The sequence below is a fragment of the Oryza sativa genome, chromosome 1 (genome assembly GCF_034140825.1).
Source record: "Oryza sativa Japonica Group chromosome 1, ASM3414082v1".
Taxonomy (NCBI): domain Eukaryota; kingdom Viridiplantae; phylum Streptophyta; class Magnoliopsida; order Poales; family Poaceae; genus Oryza; species Oryza sativa.
In genome coordinates this window covers 18,546,602-18,564,939 of record NC_089035.1, presented here as the reverse complement: position 1 = coordinate 18,564,939, position 18,338 = coordinate 18,546,602, and the positions used below count along the sequence as shown (strand labels likewise).

At 39.1% G+C, this 18,338-nt stretch overlaps 2 protein-coding genes across 3 annotated transcripts; both read left to right on the top strand.

Moving 5' to 3' along the window:
* Positions 1–1,040: 1,040 nt before the first annotated feature.
* On the top strand, positions 1,041–4,209 carry LOC4324030 (uncharacterized). Of its 2 annotated transcripts, none has more exons than XM_015770537.3 (3): positions 1,041–1,330; positions 2,276–3,117; positions 3,798–4,209. In XM_015770537.3, exon 2 carries the CDS (start codon positions 2,284–2,286, stop codon positions 3,082–3,084), a length of 801 nt encoding a protein of 266 aa, XP_015626023.1. In that variant the 5' UTR covers positions 1,041–1,330; positions 2,276–2,283; the 3' UTR covers positions 3,085–3,117; positions 3,798–4,209. The 2 variants fall into 2 exon arrangements, with proteins under 2 accessions (XP_015626023.1, XP_015625946.1); XM_015770460.3 differs by having other exon boundaries at positions 2,271–3,117.
* Positions 4,210–5,138: 929 nt separating this feature from the next.
* LOC4324029 (universal stress protein A-like protein) lies at positions 5,139–7,911 on the top strand. The gene is made up of 4 exons (XM_015765504.3): positions 5,139–5,445; positions 5,563–5,672; positions 6,337–6,455; positions 7,550–7,911. The coding sequence occupies exons 1-4, from the start codon at positions 5,250–5,252 to the stop codon at positions 7,626–7,628; spliced, it is 504 nt and encodes a 167-aa protein (XP_015620990.1). The 5' UTR covers positions 5,139–5,249; the 3' UTR covers positions 7,629–7,911.
* Positions 7,912–18,338: the final 10,427 nt, after the last annotated feature.

The following is an 18,338-nucleotide window of genomic DNA, read 5'->3' as shown; positions in this document are numbered from 1 at the left end:
AAAGAAGACTTTCAAATATAATTATAGTATATTTTAGACTGTCGACCTATATTTTTGGCAAATTTTAAATAAATTGCCGTAAGTTTTTTTAGATAAAAAGCTAAGGGCCTGTTCAGATTGTAGCCAAAATAAATCTTACCAAAATTTTGGCAAATTGACAATATTGCTAAAATTTTGACAGGATTTCCTATGTATTTATCAAATTTAGCAACAAACTAAACGTAAAAATTTTTTGACAACTTAAAAAAATAATGATATGATTGAAAATAGCATTAATCTGAACAGCCCCTAAACACCAAGGCACTCTCTAGGCAAGCATCCCACCTTCGTCGACCCACTGCTGCCGGCCTCGCGAGTTCACCCACCACCGGAGCCGATCTCCATCTCGCGAGCAGCAATGCGGGCGCCACACCCCCCCCCCCCCCTTGCTATTTCTCGTCGTTTGCTGGTGAGTATCCGTCAGTCCGGCACTCACATCCTCTCTTTCTCTTTCTCCCCCACATTTTTCTCTCCCGTTTGCATTAAACCCAAATGTTTTCTTCTAGAGGTAGAAGCTTTTCTCTTTGCCTGAACTTACTGATAGCATATAATTTTTGCCCCCAAAAGTCAAATGAATCCCCAAAAGGCAGGCCCACCGTAATTCATGGGTATTCAAATGGGTATTCATAAAGTATATATATTTAATATGCACATAGATATGGTGGTGTTTAAAATTCATGTAGATGAAGATTAAGTGTTTTACGTAAAACAATGTGGTATTAACGTTTGATTAATTGAGTTTTTATTATTACAAATTTAAAAATATATATATATCTGATATTTTAGAGTAACTTCTTTATAGAAAGTTTTCATGCAAAATATACCGTTTAGCAAGCAGTTTGAAATCGTGCTATAAATATCTACATTTTCATCCAACCTTTTTTTGAGAAAAGAACGGTTACTTAATTGGGCTTGCCATCCTCCCACCCTCCTTCTCTCCTCGTCGTTTCCGGCCCATTAACCCCCAATAGAGAGAAAAAAACCCAAAACCAAAAAACCCTAACTCTTCTCCCCATCGATCTCCTCTCTGAGCTCTCTCCGACAGCCGCCGCCAGGCGAGGACGCGCCGGCGCCCGTCGCCCATCGCGCCGTAGCCGACCTCATCACCTCTCCGGCGCCCCGCGGCCTGCGCCGTCGCCCCGTCTCGCCGTCGCACCCGCACCGCCCCGGCGCCCCGCGAGCCCGCGACGCCGCCCGGGCCTGGCGAGTGGCGTCGGCGCGCTGCCGTCCTGTTCGTCCACCGACCATTCACCACCGCACTTTTCCTGTCCCGAGAGCCGAGAGGCCGAAGGTAACTCTGCCTAAATCCTAATGCCTACTGTTAGATGGTAGTGCTAAGTGCTGTGAATTTAGGATTTAGGAACTTTTTTACCATTTGAATCCAGGGGATGGTTCATGGTTGATTTATTGCATATATTTGAACAATTGAACTTTAGTAATTTAATTAGTAGTTTCATGGTTCATGGTTCATGGTTTCTTATCATTTTGCCATTTTCCATCCTCTATAAATTTGATATGTTTTGTCAATTAGTAGTTTAGTACTTTCATATGCTAAGCACATTCAATTTATGGTCAATTTTATTTATCTATGACTTTATGAAATTATGCTTATACCGCTATATATTATACAACTATTAGACTTTGGGTTGTAAAAAAAAAATGATCTCTTCCCATTGCGAATAACCAAGTTCAATCCTGGGCCGGTGGGCCCACCCCCATGGCCCCCTGAGTCCTGATGATTACAAGCGTTTATATTGCTTTGTCAGATTAACCGCCGCAACTCCGCATGTTCTCCTTGTGTTGCTGTTTCAATGCTTAGTCATCTTCATTGTTTCTTGCTCTGTGGCACATTAAGGGAGTAGGAATGTAAAATTGTCTCTTGTGCAGTTGATTCAGTGCAGTTTGTTTGGGCAACTTTTATGTTCTCGTTAGCTATCTTACTTGCTGCAGCCTGCAAGTATATAACATATCTATGTTTTTTGAGGAACATGTTAGTTTATTACTACTTTTCTGTGTTATTAAAAGGAACCTGTGTTATTGCAGAAAACTCGAGGGTTAAAGTGTTCTCTTACCTGTTCCTTTTTGTGATATTTTTAGAGTTTAATTTAAAAATATATGTATATATTTAGCATTCTTATAATTGACAATACCACCTGTCTTGAAAAAAAAATCACCCTTTCACTATGAAAGACACAAAAGATAAAATGATTTACACATGGTGATTCATGCAGCTTAGGTGGTGCAATGGCTTTAAGTTCATCCATTAGCATGTCTCGGCGTCTTTTCAAGGGACTTACTATCAACCCGGCATTGGCATCTGGGATGACGTGCCAGCATCACCAGCTTCAACAGCATGCGCCAGTGAGTGGAACAGCCAAGGGTAAGGCTAAGCTCAAGTCTGGCCAACAATTGAAGCGTAACACCATTGGAGCAAAGAAGGGCGGCGCGCCTTCCACTGGTGGGGGTGGTGGCGGTGGGCGTGGTCGTCGTGAGGCTATTGAGCGTATTACTCAGATTGCAGAGTCTTGTCTGAATGCCTCAACTCCTCTGCGCCATCTATCCCCCAAGGAGCGTCTTCGTGAGGCCAAACGTGAGGAGCTTGGACTCATTTCTAAGGAACGTCAACGTGAACTTGATTTAGCCAAGGCTAAAGCCAAGTCCAAAGGTACCCGTGAGGGTGATGGTGGCCGTGTGCTGATGGGTCCACCAGGTCTTGACTACATCAGTCTTGGATTGGTTGATGAGGACGCAATCCCTAAATACGAGCTGACAGTCGAAGATGGCCGGCGACTTGCCAAACAATACAGTCAGGTGCTAATGCGACGGCACCGCGCACGGCAAACTGCAGAATCGTCTCTTCTAAGTCTCAAGAAGGAGGCCATTGCAGCACTCCCTGAGAAGCTGCGAGCTGCTGCTATGATTCCTGACATGACACCATTCCCTGCAAACCGATACATGGCAACACTCACGCCACCAATTGAAGGGTATATTGAAAAGGTGCGGGATGCTGCCAAGAAGTATTCTGTGAAGGAGAAACTTCGCTGATTTTTACCTCAAGGGAGGAAAGGGTATCTAGAGGTAATTATTTAAGTTGTGCTTTTGGCCTTATATAGTAAACTAAGATGTGCAATGCTTGCTATATTTTATTTTACTGAAATAGTGTGTTCAATAGCTCACCATCCAGTTTCCAGTATTTACTCTGTAACCTATATTAGTAATGTACAAGTCCTCTTGGAAGATAAATGAACTTAATCCAATTCGTAGCAATGTGTACATATAATGATTTTGGCAAGTGTTAGTTTCTAGTGCTACCAGAAATTAGCTTGAGAACATGAGTTGAGAATCGTGTGCTATTTTAGACAAATTTGTTGGGAAGTTTGACCTCAAGCAAACTGTGTTGATGTTGTTCACTTTCTATAGACAAACTAGTTTGGAACTCTGACCGCAAGCATGAATGGGCAAAACTGCACAGGTTTTTTTTTTTCATTAGACACAATGCAAGCTGAGTAAACTAATTTGTTTCCTGTGTCTACTGTCAATATCCTCTAATCTAGCATATGTTTTTATAGTCTAGAAACTGGGCTTAAGTTTAATCTCACATCCAATAAAATGCTAACCACTATCTTGTATCTCTAGTGCATACTGTCTACTAAAATCCAGTATCTGCTCTTTTATTGGTGGGGTTTCATCAACTGATTTCTCTCGTGTGTCCATCTTCTAACTCACTTCTGTTTTTTTTTTCCATTACATATGTATAGGTACATGAACATGTCAGGCTGTCAGCTATGACAACAGAGCATACTTTGTTGATTGGCATATCAATGCAAGGAGAAATTGGGAAGCTTGTTCAATTTTCAGTGAGTTTTTGGTCATTTTCTTCTGGCTGGGATGCTGCATGAATGGCAATTTCTGAAGCTCGATGGGCATTCGCTTTGTTTCATTGTTTGTTTGTTACGAATGTTGTATGCAGCCACTTCTGTAATAAGTTCCCGGCAGTTAGATTTGCTTCTGCCATTTAGATTTTGCGAACTTTTTTTTTACTGCTAAAATGGCTGTAGCAAAGCAATGCCTCACTTAGGATCTTGATAATGGCTCCCGTGTTTCTCTCGGCAAAATAGCACTGCTGTCTGCTCCTGAATTTAATCTGGATAGTGCTGCTCCTTAGTTTAACCTGGATATGTGTTTTTTGGGCCTGTTAGCAAGCACGGAAAGGGAAATATTTCAACGAAAGCACTAATTGCAGAGGGTGTGGATGCTACTGTATTCGGGCGCCCAGCGCGGAAAACGGTTCAATTAAGTATTAGCTAAACTTTTGTTAAGAAAAATGGGTCAATATGATTTTTTAAAGCAACTTCATTTCATATAGAATGTTTTTTAAAAGCGCACCATTTCAGTTTGAAAAACATGTACACTAAGTGCGGGTAGTTGGGAACTTTAACAGACGAAAACAGCTGTTATTGTGTTCTTTGTTGACAATGGATTAGCATGGGCACGCCTAAAGTTATTCTGGCCTAAAATATAATAAGTTAAAGTTAGTTATAACTCTTATTTAGATGTATAGGTAAAACGTTAATTTATTTTGAGATAAAGGGTGTAAATTGTTTTTTTCGTGCTACAAAGAGTTTACTTTTATAAGGGCATTTCCACTGTACTAATATGTGCAAAGGCATCTAAATGTCATTTCCCACGATACTAATATTTAATTTATTTATTTGTACTCTTAATAATTGTCAAAAACTTAATTTTATCCATCATCACTTTATCACACCCTAACTAAAACTGATCGAGAAAAGCAAACTCCACTTGATTACTTCATCGTGCCGACGTCGACACGCAAAATGTCGTACTACTGCATCGTCGTGCCACGTGGCTATGCAGCGGTCGTCGCGGAGCTCTCGTGTCGTGCAAGTGTCCACCGCATTCGGGAAGCTCGGACCTGATGAGGCACATCCAAATTGATCCAAAGCCAAATTTTGATACTTCCAAGTCGCGCGTGATTTGTCAGCTGTTAGTTGTCACACCTACTCATCAGCCAACCAATTCGCCATCAATAGCAAACCAAGCGGATTGATCATCTCATCTCATCTCATCGACCGAGCATTCTAGCGAGCGAGCGGCCAAGCCAGCAAGATCGACTCCTCACTCTCTCACCGATCTAGCAGCAGCAGTGGTAGTAGCTAGCAGCGTCAGCGTAGCAAGGGGTTGCGAGAATGGCCTCGCCGTCAGCGCCGGGGCCGAAGCTGCAGAAGGCGATGGTGGCGGTGGACGAGAGCGAGTTCAGCCACCACGCGCTGGAGTGGGCGCTGCGCAACCTCGCGCCGACCATCGCGCCGCCGCTGCTCGTGCTCACCGTGCAGCCGCTCCTCCCCCTCGGCTACGTCTCCGCCGCCTCCTTCGGCTCCCCTCGTACGTGACGCGGATCCCTTTTTCCTCCTCTTTCACCGGATTGATCCCTTTTTCCCCTTCTTGAATCCGTTGTTGATTTTGGGATTGTGTGCTTCTTCTGCTCCGCGTGTGTGATAGTGGGCACCCCCGTTGTAGCCCCGGAGCTGATCAAGGCGATGCAGGAGCAGCAGCAGCAGCTCTCGCAGGCGCTCCTCGACAAGGCCAAGCAGATCTGCGCGCAGCATGGGGTATGTATTATGTGCTTGTTTCCGCACCTACTATGACCATAATTTCTCCTCATTAAACTTGTGAGAAGTTGAATTATCAAGCAGGATGTGCAGTACATCAGTATGAATGACCTCTTGTGTTTGTTTGGTCGCTGCTCAACTACTCAGCACATTGTTGTTAGTTGTTACTAGTTCAAGATATTCAGCATTTTTTGTTGTTTGGCCATATCAGTAAGGGAAAATGCCATAGGTGTCCAATTTCATGTGTTTGCAACTGCAATTAGGTAACTGGAGATACTAGCTTGTAGTTACAAATAGTAGGAGATACTAGCTTGTAGCTTGTGATCGGTTTGGCTCTTGTCTGTCTCGTCATCTTATACATTTGACTACATTTGTATCTACTAACCCTGCTCTAGACCACATGGACTGGGTTTATATTTTACAATCGACACATCATATCAGGGAGGGTAGAATTGTGATAATTGTTTGGATTGTCGTAAATTTGTCTATGTTATTTTATAACGAATGGCAACGTATGACCGACTAACAAAAATAAATTAGCGTGAGGTCATAAGGATAAGGCAAATCACAGGAGATCTTCAGTTTATTCCGTGCAACACTGTGCTATGTGGATGGATTAGTGTTCAGTGATTGTAATCCTTGTAATATTGTACCTACAATTCAGGTGGCTGTAGAGACAATGATCAAAGTAGGAGATCCTAAGGAGATGATATGTCAAGCAGCTGAGGAATCAAAGGTTGATTTACTGATCGTTGGGAGTCACAGCCGTGGACCTGTACAAAGGTATAGTTTGAAATATCGTGGTTTCTTTATAGATTATAGTTGATAGATTATATTTTCTGCATGAACAATCAAAATAGAATTATATGTTCGATGAAAAACTGAAAACATGTTGCTCTTTTTGTATGTATTATGGTTGGATTAGGCTCTTTTTGTATCTTTTCATATTTTTTTTAGATAATGGATTAAACCGGCCTCTACATCCAAACGGATGTACACAGCCAACAGATATGATCTTTTCATGAACCAGACTAAATGGATTGGTACAAGACTGTAACACCTTCCGATCAATAAGGAAATCCACAGTTGCACCTAGCACCTATGGAGATAATTACTGTTAGCTGATATGTTTTTATAGGACTCCTTATATACCGCTTGCAATCATGGTTTTACTGAGGAGCACAATATAAAAACAAGAGTAATATTTTTTATGGGTGAAGATAAATAATATTTTTTGTGTAGATCCTAATAATATGGTATTTTAGTGAGCAAGACTAGATGGACTGGCAGAAAACCTCCATTAGCTTCAGCAAAGAAAAGCCTCAGTTTCACCTATGGGATTAATCGTTGTCAACTGAACATGTTTTGGTGGTGCTCTTTATAAACTGCTCATAATCATTAAGTTTATTGTACTCTGTACATTATAAAGATAAGAGTAATATATTTTACAGGTGAAGATAAAATATTACTTCTAATAATTTTATCATTGAGTGACGCAGATGTAGTGATTGCCCTTCTTTTCAGTTCCATTCCTTTCTTTTGTTTTTCTCAACTCAACAGCTTCTGTTTTGTTATGTTCCTTATAAATTCCAAAGGCCTAATACATATCGGACATTCTGCATTTCTACAATGACATTGATACCAACTCTTTGCATTCAACTATCTTTTCTTGAACAACAGTTTTATCAAGTAAAAGAATAACTCTGATTACATCAGACAACTATTCAGTTACTTATATAAAGCTCTCCTGATTCCAGATATAGCATTATCGAAGACAAGGATATAGCATAAATCAATTGCTTGTTGCATGAATTAATTTCCAATTTATACATAAAACTCATCGTGGATTATCTAACTGTTGCCTATTGCTGCTGCAGGTTGTTTCTTGGAAGTGTCAGCAATTACTGTATGCATCATTCGAAGTGCCCAGTTCTTGTTGTGAAGAAGCAGGAGTAAATAAGCTTTCCGAATCTCAATAAAAATCTTTGTGTATTGTCGATGTGTTATCCTCAACAATGCAATAAACAAAGCCGTATTAGATGATATTCAGATAACTGAATAATGTATTGTGTAAATAGTCAAGATTATCTTGCAAATAAATATCCGCTTCTTGTTGCTGTAAAGTAAGGGCGTTTCCTTTAGGAGTATCATCCATGTAGCTGGCATCTGTTGCAGAACCGAAGACGATGAACACCCAACTTGTGTATATATGTGATATGTGTGTATGTTTTGTTACTTATTCACAATGTGTCTCGTTCATCTTGATGTCTATTGCCGCTTATTGGTTGGTTATTCTTGTACTCTCTCTAGCCAGCCAAAAAAGGAAGTCGTTTTGAGATTTGCATAAAGGTAAATACGAGAATCGTTAAGCCAACGTGACAACTGCCTCTCGTGACAAATATTATAGCTGTAGGAATAAATACAACAATCAATCCCAAAATTACGTACTAAATTTCATTTTTTTTTTGCAGTATTTTTTGTTTGCATCCTAAGGTGGGGAGGGGATGGCATGCATGCACAGGTATTAGTTGTATCCTCCCAACTTTTGGTGCATCAACACATGATAGATAATTTTTATTTCGAACATTAATTTTGTCTTGGGATCAAAGATGTGAACTCGTCAGGAACAAATCAGATCTCGAAAAAGGTTAGTGAAATACCACATCAACTCTGGTTTTAGGAGTCGACAGACGCGTCATATCTAGTAATGCGGTTTTGAGACGAATTACAAACTAGGCGACAAATTAAATGACCTAAGTGAACTTATTATTTCCTTGGTTTGCAAGAAGAAGCCATACATTTTCTCTTTAAAAAAAGCACGCACAGGCCCACTGATGCGAAGTCTACAGAAAAATCACATACTCCAATTTGTTAGTCTAAAGGCCGACAGAGAACCACAGAGACAAAAAGCCCACAAAACAAATAAAACCCACAAAGCCCGAACCCAGGAAGCATTTACTGGGCCTGAAGATATACAGATCCAAAGCACATTATGTGTGTTTCAACATCCACCCTATATTCTATATCGAACGGCTTAAGAAAAATGCTAGACAACACAATTTCATTTTATAGATGTGGGTGTACATAGACTTATTTCTAATATAAAATATGTTTTATACAATTTTGTGGAGGAATTATCAAGGGAAAAAATGATAATGGTGTAGGGGAAGCACTTAGTTTTAGTGTCTGCCATCTAATTCAATATGCATAGACTAATCAGTCATATCTAGCAAGCTATGCAAGCACGTTTGTTGTTTGCCGGCCCCCACTGCCATACACGCAAAGTCTTCGAATTATATTTTGAAAATATTACTATTTTTTCGTAATTTTGCAAAAGTACACCGGTTTCAAAAATTCTACAAAAATTTTTGTGTATAATACAACGTTAGGAAGAAACAAGAAAGATAAATAACGTTAGATAGTAAAGCGAACCATTTTTAATCTTTTGGAGGGGTAAATAAGTTTTTTAAAAAATAATAGTTAGTAAGTGATCCAATGAAATAGTTGAGGGTAAAATTGACTTTTTTTATATGAAAAGAATTACACAAGAATCATTAGAGGAATTGGCGAAGCCATGTCCCTTTGTTTCCAAGCCATTTGGCAACACCATGCCGTGCCATCCGATGGATTAGCGCCATCCGATGGATTAGCCAATCCAATTGGCGAATCGGGTATAATTTTACAATTATTCTGAAAACCAGTATATTCCTTAAAAAAATATGTAAAAGTTTATATTTTCATATTTAAAACAATAGTCCTCAAGCTATGCTACTCCCATGTTTTCTTTACCGTTTGGAGAGGTTAAACTACCCCCAAAGAAAAAAAAACCGTTCTTGCAGTTTCTGTGGTAACAGTCAATAACCGCATGAATTTCATCTAAAAAAATGAATTCAAAATTTTCAAAAATCACACGGGTGTGCTGACCTTAGCGTAGGCCTATATGTTATGCTGCCATAATACTTGTATAGCTTTCACCGTGGGTATATTGTGACCTCGAAATATTCTGTGATGAGCATACGGGAAAACCTTCTTTGGATTTCATCCAATATCTTTGGAATTCATTTATTTCTTGTAGGGGTGGCTTTCTTTAGCTTTGGCAAATTTCATGTAACGGGTTTGTATGGTCCTGGGATATGGGTGTCAATCCTTATAAACTCACTGGGAAAGTACAAGTTGCTGTTACGCTAGAAATTCAAGGTTACACACGAGTTCCTATTCACAGCGTGCTGCTAGGGGATTTGTTCTAGGTATAGGTAAGGTCAAATCCGTAGGGGTTATACAAATACATAGGCCCCTTTTCTTCTATCGAGTTGTTTAGAAGACATTTCCGTTCTACGGTCCTGGCTCTAATGTTGTGTTCATCAGGTTGCAGGTGGATAAATGTGGATGTGGGGACTCGGGTCAGGGCACAGCGTAACTAACATAGGAGAGTGGTTTGTGCACGATAAGCCATGGTAACCGTATGCTATAACCGTGGTATTTGTGACTTAAATAATGAAAGCCACTAAGAAAAATAAAAATCACAACCTCACGTTTGACAACAACAAAAATAAACCATAATATAACTGTCATAACCACAGAGATTATTGTGAACATAATATACTATCCACGAGCATCAAATCTTTATTTTAAAGCAATGCAGCTTTGTTGTTATGCTAAAATATGAAGTTAGCCTTAGAATATTTCAAAAAATAAAAAATCACCATACCTCATTACAAATAATGTAATATTTCTCCAAATGTTTTGAGATTTTTCCTTTTTCTTTTTAAGATTGAACTCGAATAAATTTCTATACCCCCACGCTGTCGTGGTTACTGCGGTTATCGGTAGTTGTAGAAACTCTGGTTGACACTGGTGTGCCTATGTGGGAGGGAGTGTAAATTTTGTGCAGTAAATACTCCCTCCGTCCCAACTATATTTTTTTATAAGGTCTTCAATGACATATTTTTACTATTAATTTATTCCATGTTATGTTTCCAATAAATATGAAACTAGCATCACATGAATGTACTTTAAAATATGAATCTAGTGATATAACATACATAATACTTAGCATATATATGTTTAGTATGATTATTAGTCAAAATCTATCAAGTTTAATTTTCTTTAAAAAGAGGACGTCCTATAATTTAGGGATAGAGGCAGTAAAATACTAGTAGTGGTATTAATTATGTGCTATTACAAAATTCGGACATCACATGATTAATTAAGTAGATGTTAAGAACCTTTCCCATGTAAAAAAACGAGGTTGTTTATTAGCACATAATTAATTAAGTATTAGCTAAAAACTTAAAAGTTAAATTAATATGATTTTTTACAATAACTTTTTATTTTTTAAAAAAACACACACATCAGTTAGTATTTTGGGAAGCGTGTGTATGGAAAACGAGTGAGTAGTGGTTTGGAACCTTGACTAACACAACTTTAGGCCACCCAACCCTCTATGTCATCTAGTGTCCATAGCATTAAATACATTACCACATAAGAAAAATCTTATGTGGAAAAAGAGTTAATGAGGAGAGAGAGGGGTAAAAAGGTAAAGAAACAATTTCTCATGGAAGAAACCATCTCTACACAAGAACCAAGAATGAAAAAAGGGGATATTTATGTGAATAAAAGGGGAGGGAATGGATGTGGTTGGATGAGAACTTAATTTGAAGATATTATCTATTGAATACATAGTTTCAACATAGTGTTTATATAACATGATAAGTATAGAAACTTACTTGATAGTTTCTGAGTTGGGATAGCCTTAGGCTATGTTCATTCCAGTCGATTCCCAACCCCTCTCACTCGTTTTCCACGTGCACGCTTTTTATACTGCTAAACGGTGTGTTTTTTGCAAAAAGTTTATATGCGAAAGTTGCTTAAAAAATCATATTGATTCATTTTTTTTAAAAAAACTAGCAAATACTTAGTTAATCATGCGCTAATGGACCACTCCGTTTTCCGTGCCAGAGGTAGCGCTTCCAGCCCAAGGAGATGAAGGCAGCCTTAGTCTGTGTTCCCAACTTCACTCTTTTGTTTTTTTCGCACACGCTTACTAAACTGCTAACCGGGAAAGTTGTTATAAAAAATCATATTAATAAATTATTTTTTTAAACTAATACTTAATTAATCACGTGCTAATGAGTCATCATGTGTTCGGGAAGTGATTAATTAAGAACTAGCTTAAAAAAATAAAACAAATGGATTAATAGCTGAGTGTGCGCGGCGGTGCAGCTCGCGCCGCCCACTTCTTCGGACCGCCCAATAACCTGTCATATCACGCGGCAAGTGCCCGCCGCTAGATTCTCGTACCAACCCACAGACTCTCTAGCCAATCCAGGATTCAACCCGCGAGTCTTTTGCCAATCCAACCAACGGTGAGAGCGACGTACGGGTTCCAACCCTGAGCAAAGGGGGATGTAACCTGTAACCAGACGCCCATGGTCCATGGATTCCTTCACCCCACCCCCCTCCTCCCTTAAAAAAAAAAATGCGGCTCCGGCAACTCGGCACGCAAGTGGCGCCCGCGCACCACTCGCCTCGTCCGTCCCCGGATACGTGATCCGGTCACACGTACTATACTACATCATCCGTAAGAATCAGCTGGCGAGGCGGCCAACCACGGGCCCCGGATTCTCTCATCTCCTCCTCATCAGGCTTCGGTTTCCGCCAAACAGTAGTAGTAATAAAATAAGCACAGTATTCCATTCCAAGTTGCACGGAGGAAAACCGCGGAAGTGGGAGCCGTTGGGAAGTCACGAGCCGCGGCCGCGCTTGCTTTGCTTGCTTCTCGCCCAATATTTTTTCTCCCCGCCAAGCAAAACCGCTGCACCGCCCAAGGCATCGGGGGCGGGCGGTTGTTCTCCTTCCTTTCCTCGCTGGTTTGACTCTGGATTGACAGCCAACTTGGGCTCTCTAAAATGCTGGAATCGCTCCAATCCGTGGGTGGCATATGCATGAACCTGTGCGAAACCGACCGGTTTGGAGAGGTAGAGACGGTGGCCCCCAGAGTTTTGGAAAAAATCTTCCTTTGGCCCAGCCGTGGCCCGTGGGATTGGGGGATGCAGCTTCCTGTTCCCTCGGTGGTATTCCCATCCGTGTTCCGTTAGTATCAACGGCTGAGTTTATAAACAGCGGGACCCACACCTTCTTCTTCCTTGAGAACCAGCATTTATTGCATCGAGCTATCCATATATATGATCAGTGCCCTTTAATTTCATTCATCGGAAAAGATCACAACTCACAAGAAAAGGAATCTTCACAGTAAAGAAACATGGGAGATCCCTCAAAATTCCGATCACCCGCACGCGGCTAGATTTATAATCGTGTTTAATTACCCACTAGATGGTTGCTGAAACAAAATCATGCCGTCATGGACGTGATGACTCCATGGCGCTGAATATTTGTCTTTTATGAAAATTAGATGGCACTTGACTCGTAAATAGTTGAATTACAAATATATTTGAGAATCTTAGTTATGATATATTCAATTTCTGTTCAACTTTTTGATACAATTCAAGTTGATCATGGTACGAGAGGTTTCGTCGTCGGCTTGCCAATTTTATTAGTAATGGCATGTTTGTCCAAGTCTAATTAGTTTGTTTTGGAAGGAAGAGATGGTGGCTCGATACTGAATCTAATTAGTTTGTTTAGTGGTTGATGCCATTAGCCGGTTCTCAAGGAAGAAGAAGGTGTGGGTCCCGCTGTTTGTAATCTCAGCCGTTGATACCAACGGAACACGGATGGGAATACCACCGAGGGAACAGGGAAGCCTCATCCGGGATTGGGAACATCAGTTGTATTTGTGTGCTTTGCCACGTCTCTTTTTGCTGAAAATTTCATTAATCTTGAAGGAGTACAATAGCAATTTACTGGGATAAATATACATATAACCGCACTGGTTAATAATTTTTTATTTCAATTATATAATATATAATTATCTGTATATATTTTTGAATAACTATTTCCAAATTTTTTATATGTTGAAAACCATATAAGTTTACAAATTAATTTTTATATTACATAACTAGTTTTTATTGTTTATACAATAAATACTTAAAAATTGCAATTGATATATACCAAGTTGTACATGATGAAGAGTCTTATAAATCTAGCTAGAATTCAGATCTAGTATGTATAAATTACTTCCTCTGTCCCATAAAAACTTAATCTCCTCTTAGATTGAGTTTTTTTTGGACGGAGAGAGTAAACCTATAAATTTTGGAATTAATAGTTAGTACTGCGTAGTAAGTTGTTGGAATGAAGTCCCTAAATCTCTACTTAATATATATATCTTTTATCTAGATTGTGTTATCCTGTGACGTGGAATTGAGATTACATAAACCCATTTTTTAATTCATGCTAAGGGGGCGCTGAGCCATTGTCTTCAGGAAATAAAAGAAAAGGAAGACATAACCCTCTATTTTATTTTGTCGTAGAACACCCACTTGACGTTTTCCCAACAGCTTGAAGAAAGCGACACAAGAATCCCACGATAGAACTACATTTGTATCCATCATACCATCATGGCATCATGCATGCTTGCGGACCAAAGATCTTTTTTTTTTCCAAAATTGGGCCGGAGAAGATAATGCTATTCCTATACCACATTTATTAGAACACACGGATTTTTTTTATTGCTTCTAAAATTGAGCTATACATTCTCTGGGCTGATAATACTTGTCTTTTTATATAAAGGTGATGTCAAACGTTAGAATCTTTGATTATAAATCTTTTTAAAATATTTGTCCTTCAAATATGATGGCTACATGTATAGACTGGTTTTAAATAGTACTTTAATAAAATCATATATTTGTTAATATTTTTATACATATTATTATAATAGAAAATAAGTGTTAATTTTTTTTTAGAGACCGTACTTTTGTCAAGACGATAAGTACTCCCTCCGTTTCGAAATGTTTGACACCGTTAACTTTTTAGCACATGTTTGACCATTCGTCTTATTCAAAATTTTTTTATGAAATATGTAAAACTATATGTGTATATGAAAGTATATTTAACAATAAATCAAATGATATGAAAAAAATAAATAATTACTTAAATTTTTTAAATAAGACGAATGATGAAACATGTGCTAAAAAATCAACGGTGTCAAATATTTTGAAACGGAGGGAGTATTATCGTTCCGGAAAGAGTACTAGTAACAGTAAACGCTTCCACAGTTATTTTTCCTTTTTCCGTGAGGACATTTTTTTTCTGTGAGGATATTAACAGTAAACGCTTCCAAAGATTCTTTTTCCCCCTTTCTTTTCGATGGGAAAAACGCACCAAAAGTTCTGAAAGGATTCGTGCAGCCCCATATATAACTCCTCTCAGAACGTTCTCCTCCTATACGAGTATAAATGCTGCTGTGTGATTTTCTTTTTCCTTTTTTTAGAACGTTTGTGTTTTCTCACGACAATCAATAAAGGCCTCAAAGAAATGGTAGACCCCAGAAGTAGCCACCTGTATCCAGATTCCATGGGGAGGAAAACACACATGCGCCGGTGGGGCCAGGACGATGGCCGGGAAGTTGGAGCTCTCTCTTTCTCGTTCTCCTACTCCAACAAAACCGGAAACCTGGACTCCCAAAACCGCGGACGCAGCTGGCTGTTTCGGACGCCCCCGCGGACCCGCGATGGCGACGGACGGCCGAGCCGAGTCGTCCCGGAAATCTAGGGAATATAATTGCGCACAATCACGACGCCATCACGCTACAGTAGTAACCAGTACCCCTCTCCTAGGACAGGTGCCAGGTGGGACGCAGGCACGGCACGCGCGCGATTTTCACATCGCTGCAAAAATGGAATCACGATGCGCGCGCTCACCGGGTCGGCGTCACCGGCCGCACCCCCACCACCACTGCGTTGTGAGCACGGCCACTCCGCTTATCCGCAGCCGCTGGTTATCTCCATTATTACTGCTCCGGCTATGGTGTGGTTGAGATTGATGGGTAAAATATACCTTACCAAAATTTTGATAAATTGATAATATTACTAATATTTTTTATTAGAATTATCTTGATAATGTTGCTAAAATTCTATGCACATTGCCAATATTTGATAACAAACTAAACATAACCACATAATTAGCATTCTTACCAAATAAACAATATGGTTGAAAATGTCATTAATCTGAACAGGCCCAATATAATTTCAAACCATACTCCCTCCATTCCATAATATAAGTCACAACCACTTTTTTTAAATATTCTATAATATAAGTCATGCATGCATGTAGACAATTAACTATAACAATTTCTCCATTAAATTAGTACTTTTTTAATTCATCCACTCTCATGTTCTCTAATTCTATTGGATGCATGTATTGTATTTATTAGGATGATCCAAACTACAAGATAATAATTATTTTCTTGGTTTTTGGGTTATGGGTGGTTATGCCTTAGGGCATCCACAATGGTTATCTATAGGCTCTCTACAAGATATCCATATCAGCATATTTTCCTACTTGGAAGAGATTAAATGAAGAGAGAGCAAAGCTATCTACTAACCTGGAGATAGTCTATAGAGAAAAACGAGGCAACGGATTAGAGAGCTATAGATACCCATGTGTAGATATGCTATTGAGGTGGTATATTATTAATCTAGTTGCTGAGATGTACATATTTTATAGATAGCACCTTACTTTACCATTGCGGGTGCTCTTTTATTTTGGAATGGAGGGAGTACCATTTTTGATAAAGTTGTTAAATACGTGTATTCATTTAGTTTTTTTTATCAAACTCTGGTAAATAGATAAGAAATCCTGTCAAAACTTAGTAATATTATCAAATTGCTAAAATTTTAGCATTGCCAAAATTTGTTAAGATTTAATCAAAATATTGCCCTGTACTAAAATATTACTGCCCTGTTTCGCATGCGTTGCGTCCGACGAGTGGGAGCACCGGTGTCCTGGAGTACCACTTGTGCTGGTCAAACGGCGGTATGCTGGTATGGGTGTGTTAGACTGTTGTACATTGTGTTGGGGGTGTATGGTGTGTTGTGTGTGAACAACTGAACATAGGTAAGGGAGTGGGGCTTAAACAAACGATCAACTGGGCAAAATGGTGCGGGGCTGTCTCCTGGATTACGCGAACCTGGCGCCTTGGATTCAAGAAGACCGGTTAGGGGTGAGAGCATTCTCCGGATTAACAATCCTAGTACAATTTTTTTATATCTTTGGCCGGTGAGCCTTCTTTTTTTTTCATTCATACCCGCTATATAGTAGAGATGCTGGCAGTTACACACGGTTGGTCTTTCAAGGCTTCCCTCGAGAAAAATAGCTGTAGTTTATAGAAGTTGTTTCGAAAGGCCGGTAAGCTTTATAAAACTATGGGAGGTAGGAGTATATATAATATACATGTGCAGATCTAGTGTCAAACTTATGAATAAATTACGTTCATAAGAATAAGTTCTACATAACTATGTTTAATTCTATAGCTCACATCTCCAAGCTACAGAATATTCCAAAACTCTATGAGCCTGCATTATGCTTCAACGGTGGCAAAGAGATAAACATGTGATTTTAGGATACAAATTGCTTATGCACTTAGGCTCCATTTGTAACATACAAATTCAACGACATCTTCGCAGGAGTTCGATAAAAATACAAAACAAAGTCTTTTTTTTTTTGTAAAGAAAAGCACTCAGTTCTCCCTTTGTGTTATAAAAGAAACCCATGTTTAGTAACGTTGATTCTTGAACAATAGTTCCCTGGCAATTTTGATTAGTATTATTTGTGGAAACTTGTACGAGAACATGTATACGCATTTATGGTTCAATTCATCAATTATATTAAGCCTCAAGCGTCGATATAAATAGAGCTACAAGGTTTAGATCTCAAGTAAATGAGTAATCCTAGAGATAAACTGCAAACTAATCATATATGATAATATCCTAACAAATCAGCCGGATCATATATGATCCTATCGTTCTACATAAAGATGTCATCATTTAGCAACTAATTAGCTCTTCATGTTTTGTGCGTAAGGCCCACCGTTTGTCCATTATTGTATTTCTTCCATAACTCCCACTAACTTTGTATTGGGTAGGTCATTCGCGGATTCCGCTGTTTAGTCATGTATCAACTGCACGCACGGGCTAATTTTTGCGATTTTCATACTTTTTCAAATTTCGTAGGATTGGGGTAAGATCTTTTATGAAAGTCAACTTAAAAAATGATCTACATATTAAGAGAAAACATACATACATTATTTTAAATGGAACAACAAAACGGAGTAAGACACTACTATACAAAACGTTTTTCTACACGGACAAAGTAGATTATCGCATATGGATGGCTGACCCGCTTGCCTGAAGCTATATATCTATGAAATGGGGGTTTTACATAGACGGCCAGCCGTGCTGCATGAGTTAACTCCTTTCGCACACGTGCACTTGTCCCTCGAAGGACCGAGCATACCGCAGGCATGAGTTGAGGATTGTCCGTTAAAACCAAATTTACATAGTGAGATCCAATTCATTGAAGTTGTGATACAATTTTTTTTCTCTTGTGCATCAAAGTTTGAGTTGAATATTTCCATGTTTTATTATCAACGACGAGGATCCAATTACTTGAAATTAAGAATTTGAGACATTTTATACATCCACGCCCTTCTTTTTCTACTAGTAGTACGTGAACCAACAGTGAGAATTGACAAGTCCATATGAAAGTTTGACC

Bases quoted from the DNA above. Each gene is read 5' to 3' on its own strand.
- LOC4324030 (XM_015770537.3), top strand. From the start codon at position 2,284: ATGGCTTTAAGTTCATCCATTAGCATGTCTCGGCGTCTTTTCAAGGGA.
- LOC4324029 (XM_015765504.3), top strand. From the start codon at position 5,250: ATGGCCTCGCCGTCAGCGCCGGGGCCGAAGCTGCAGAAGGCGATGGTG. The intron at 5,673-6,336 runs GTATGTATTATG...CCTACAATTCAG, and splicing joins AGATCTGCGCGCAGCATGGG to GTGGCTGTAGAGACAATGAT. The intron at 6,456-7,549 runs GTATAGTTTGAA...TTGCTGCTGCAG, and splicing joins AGCCGTGGACCTGTACAAAG to GTTGTTTCTTGGAAGTGTCA.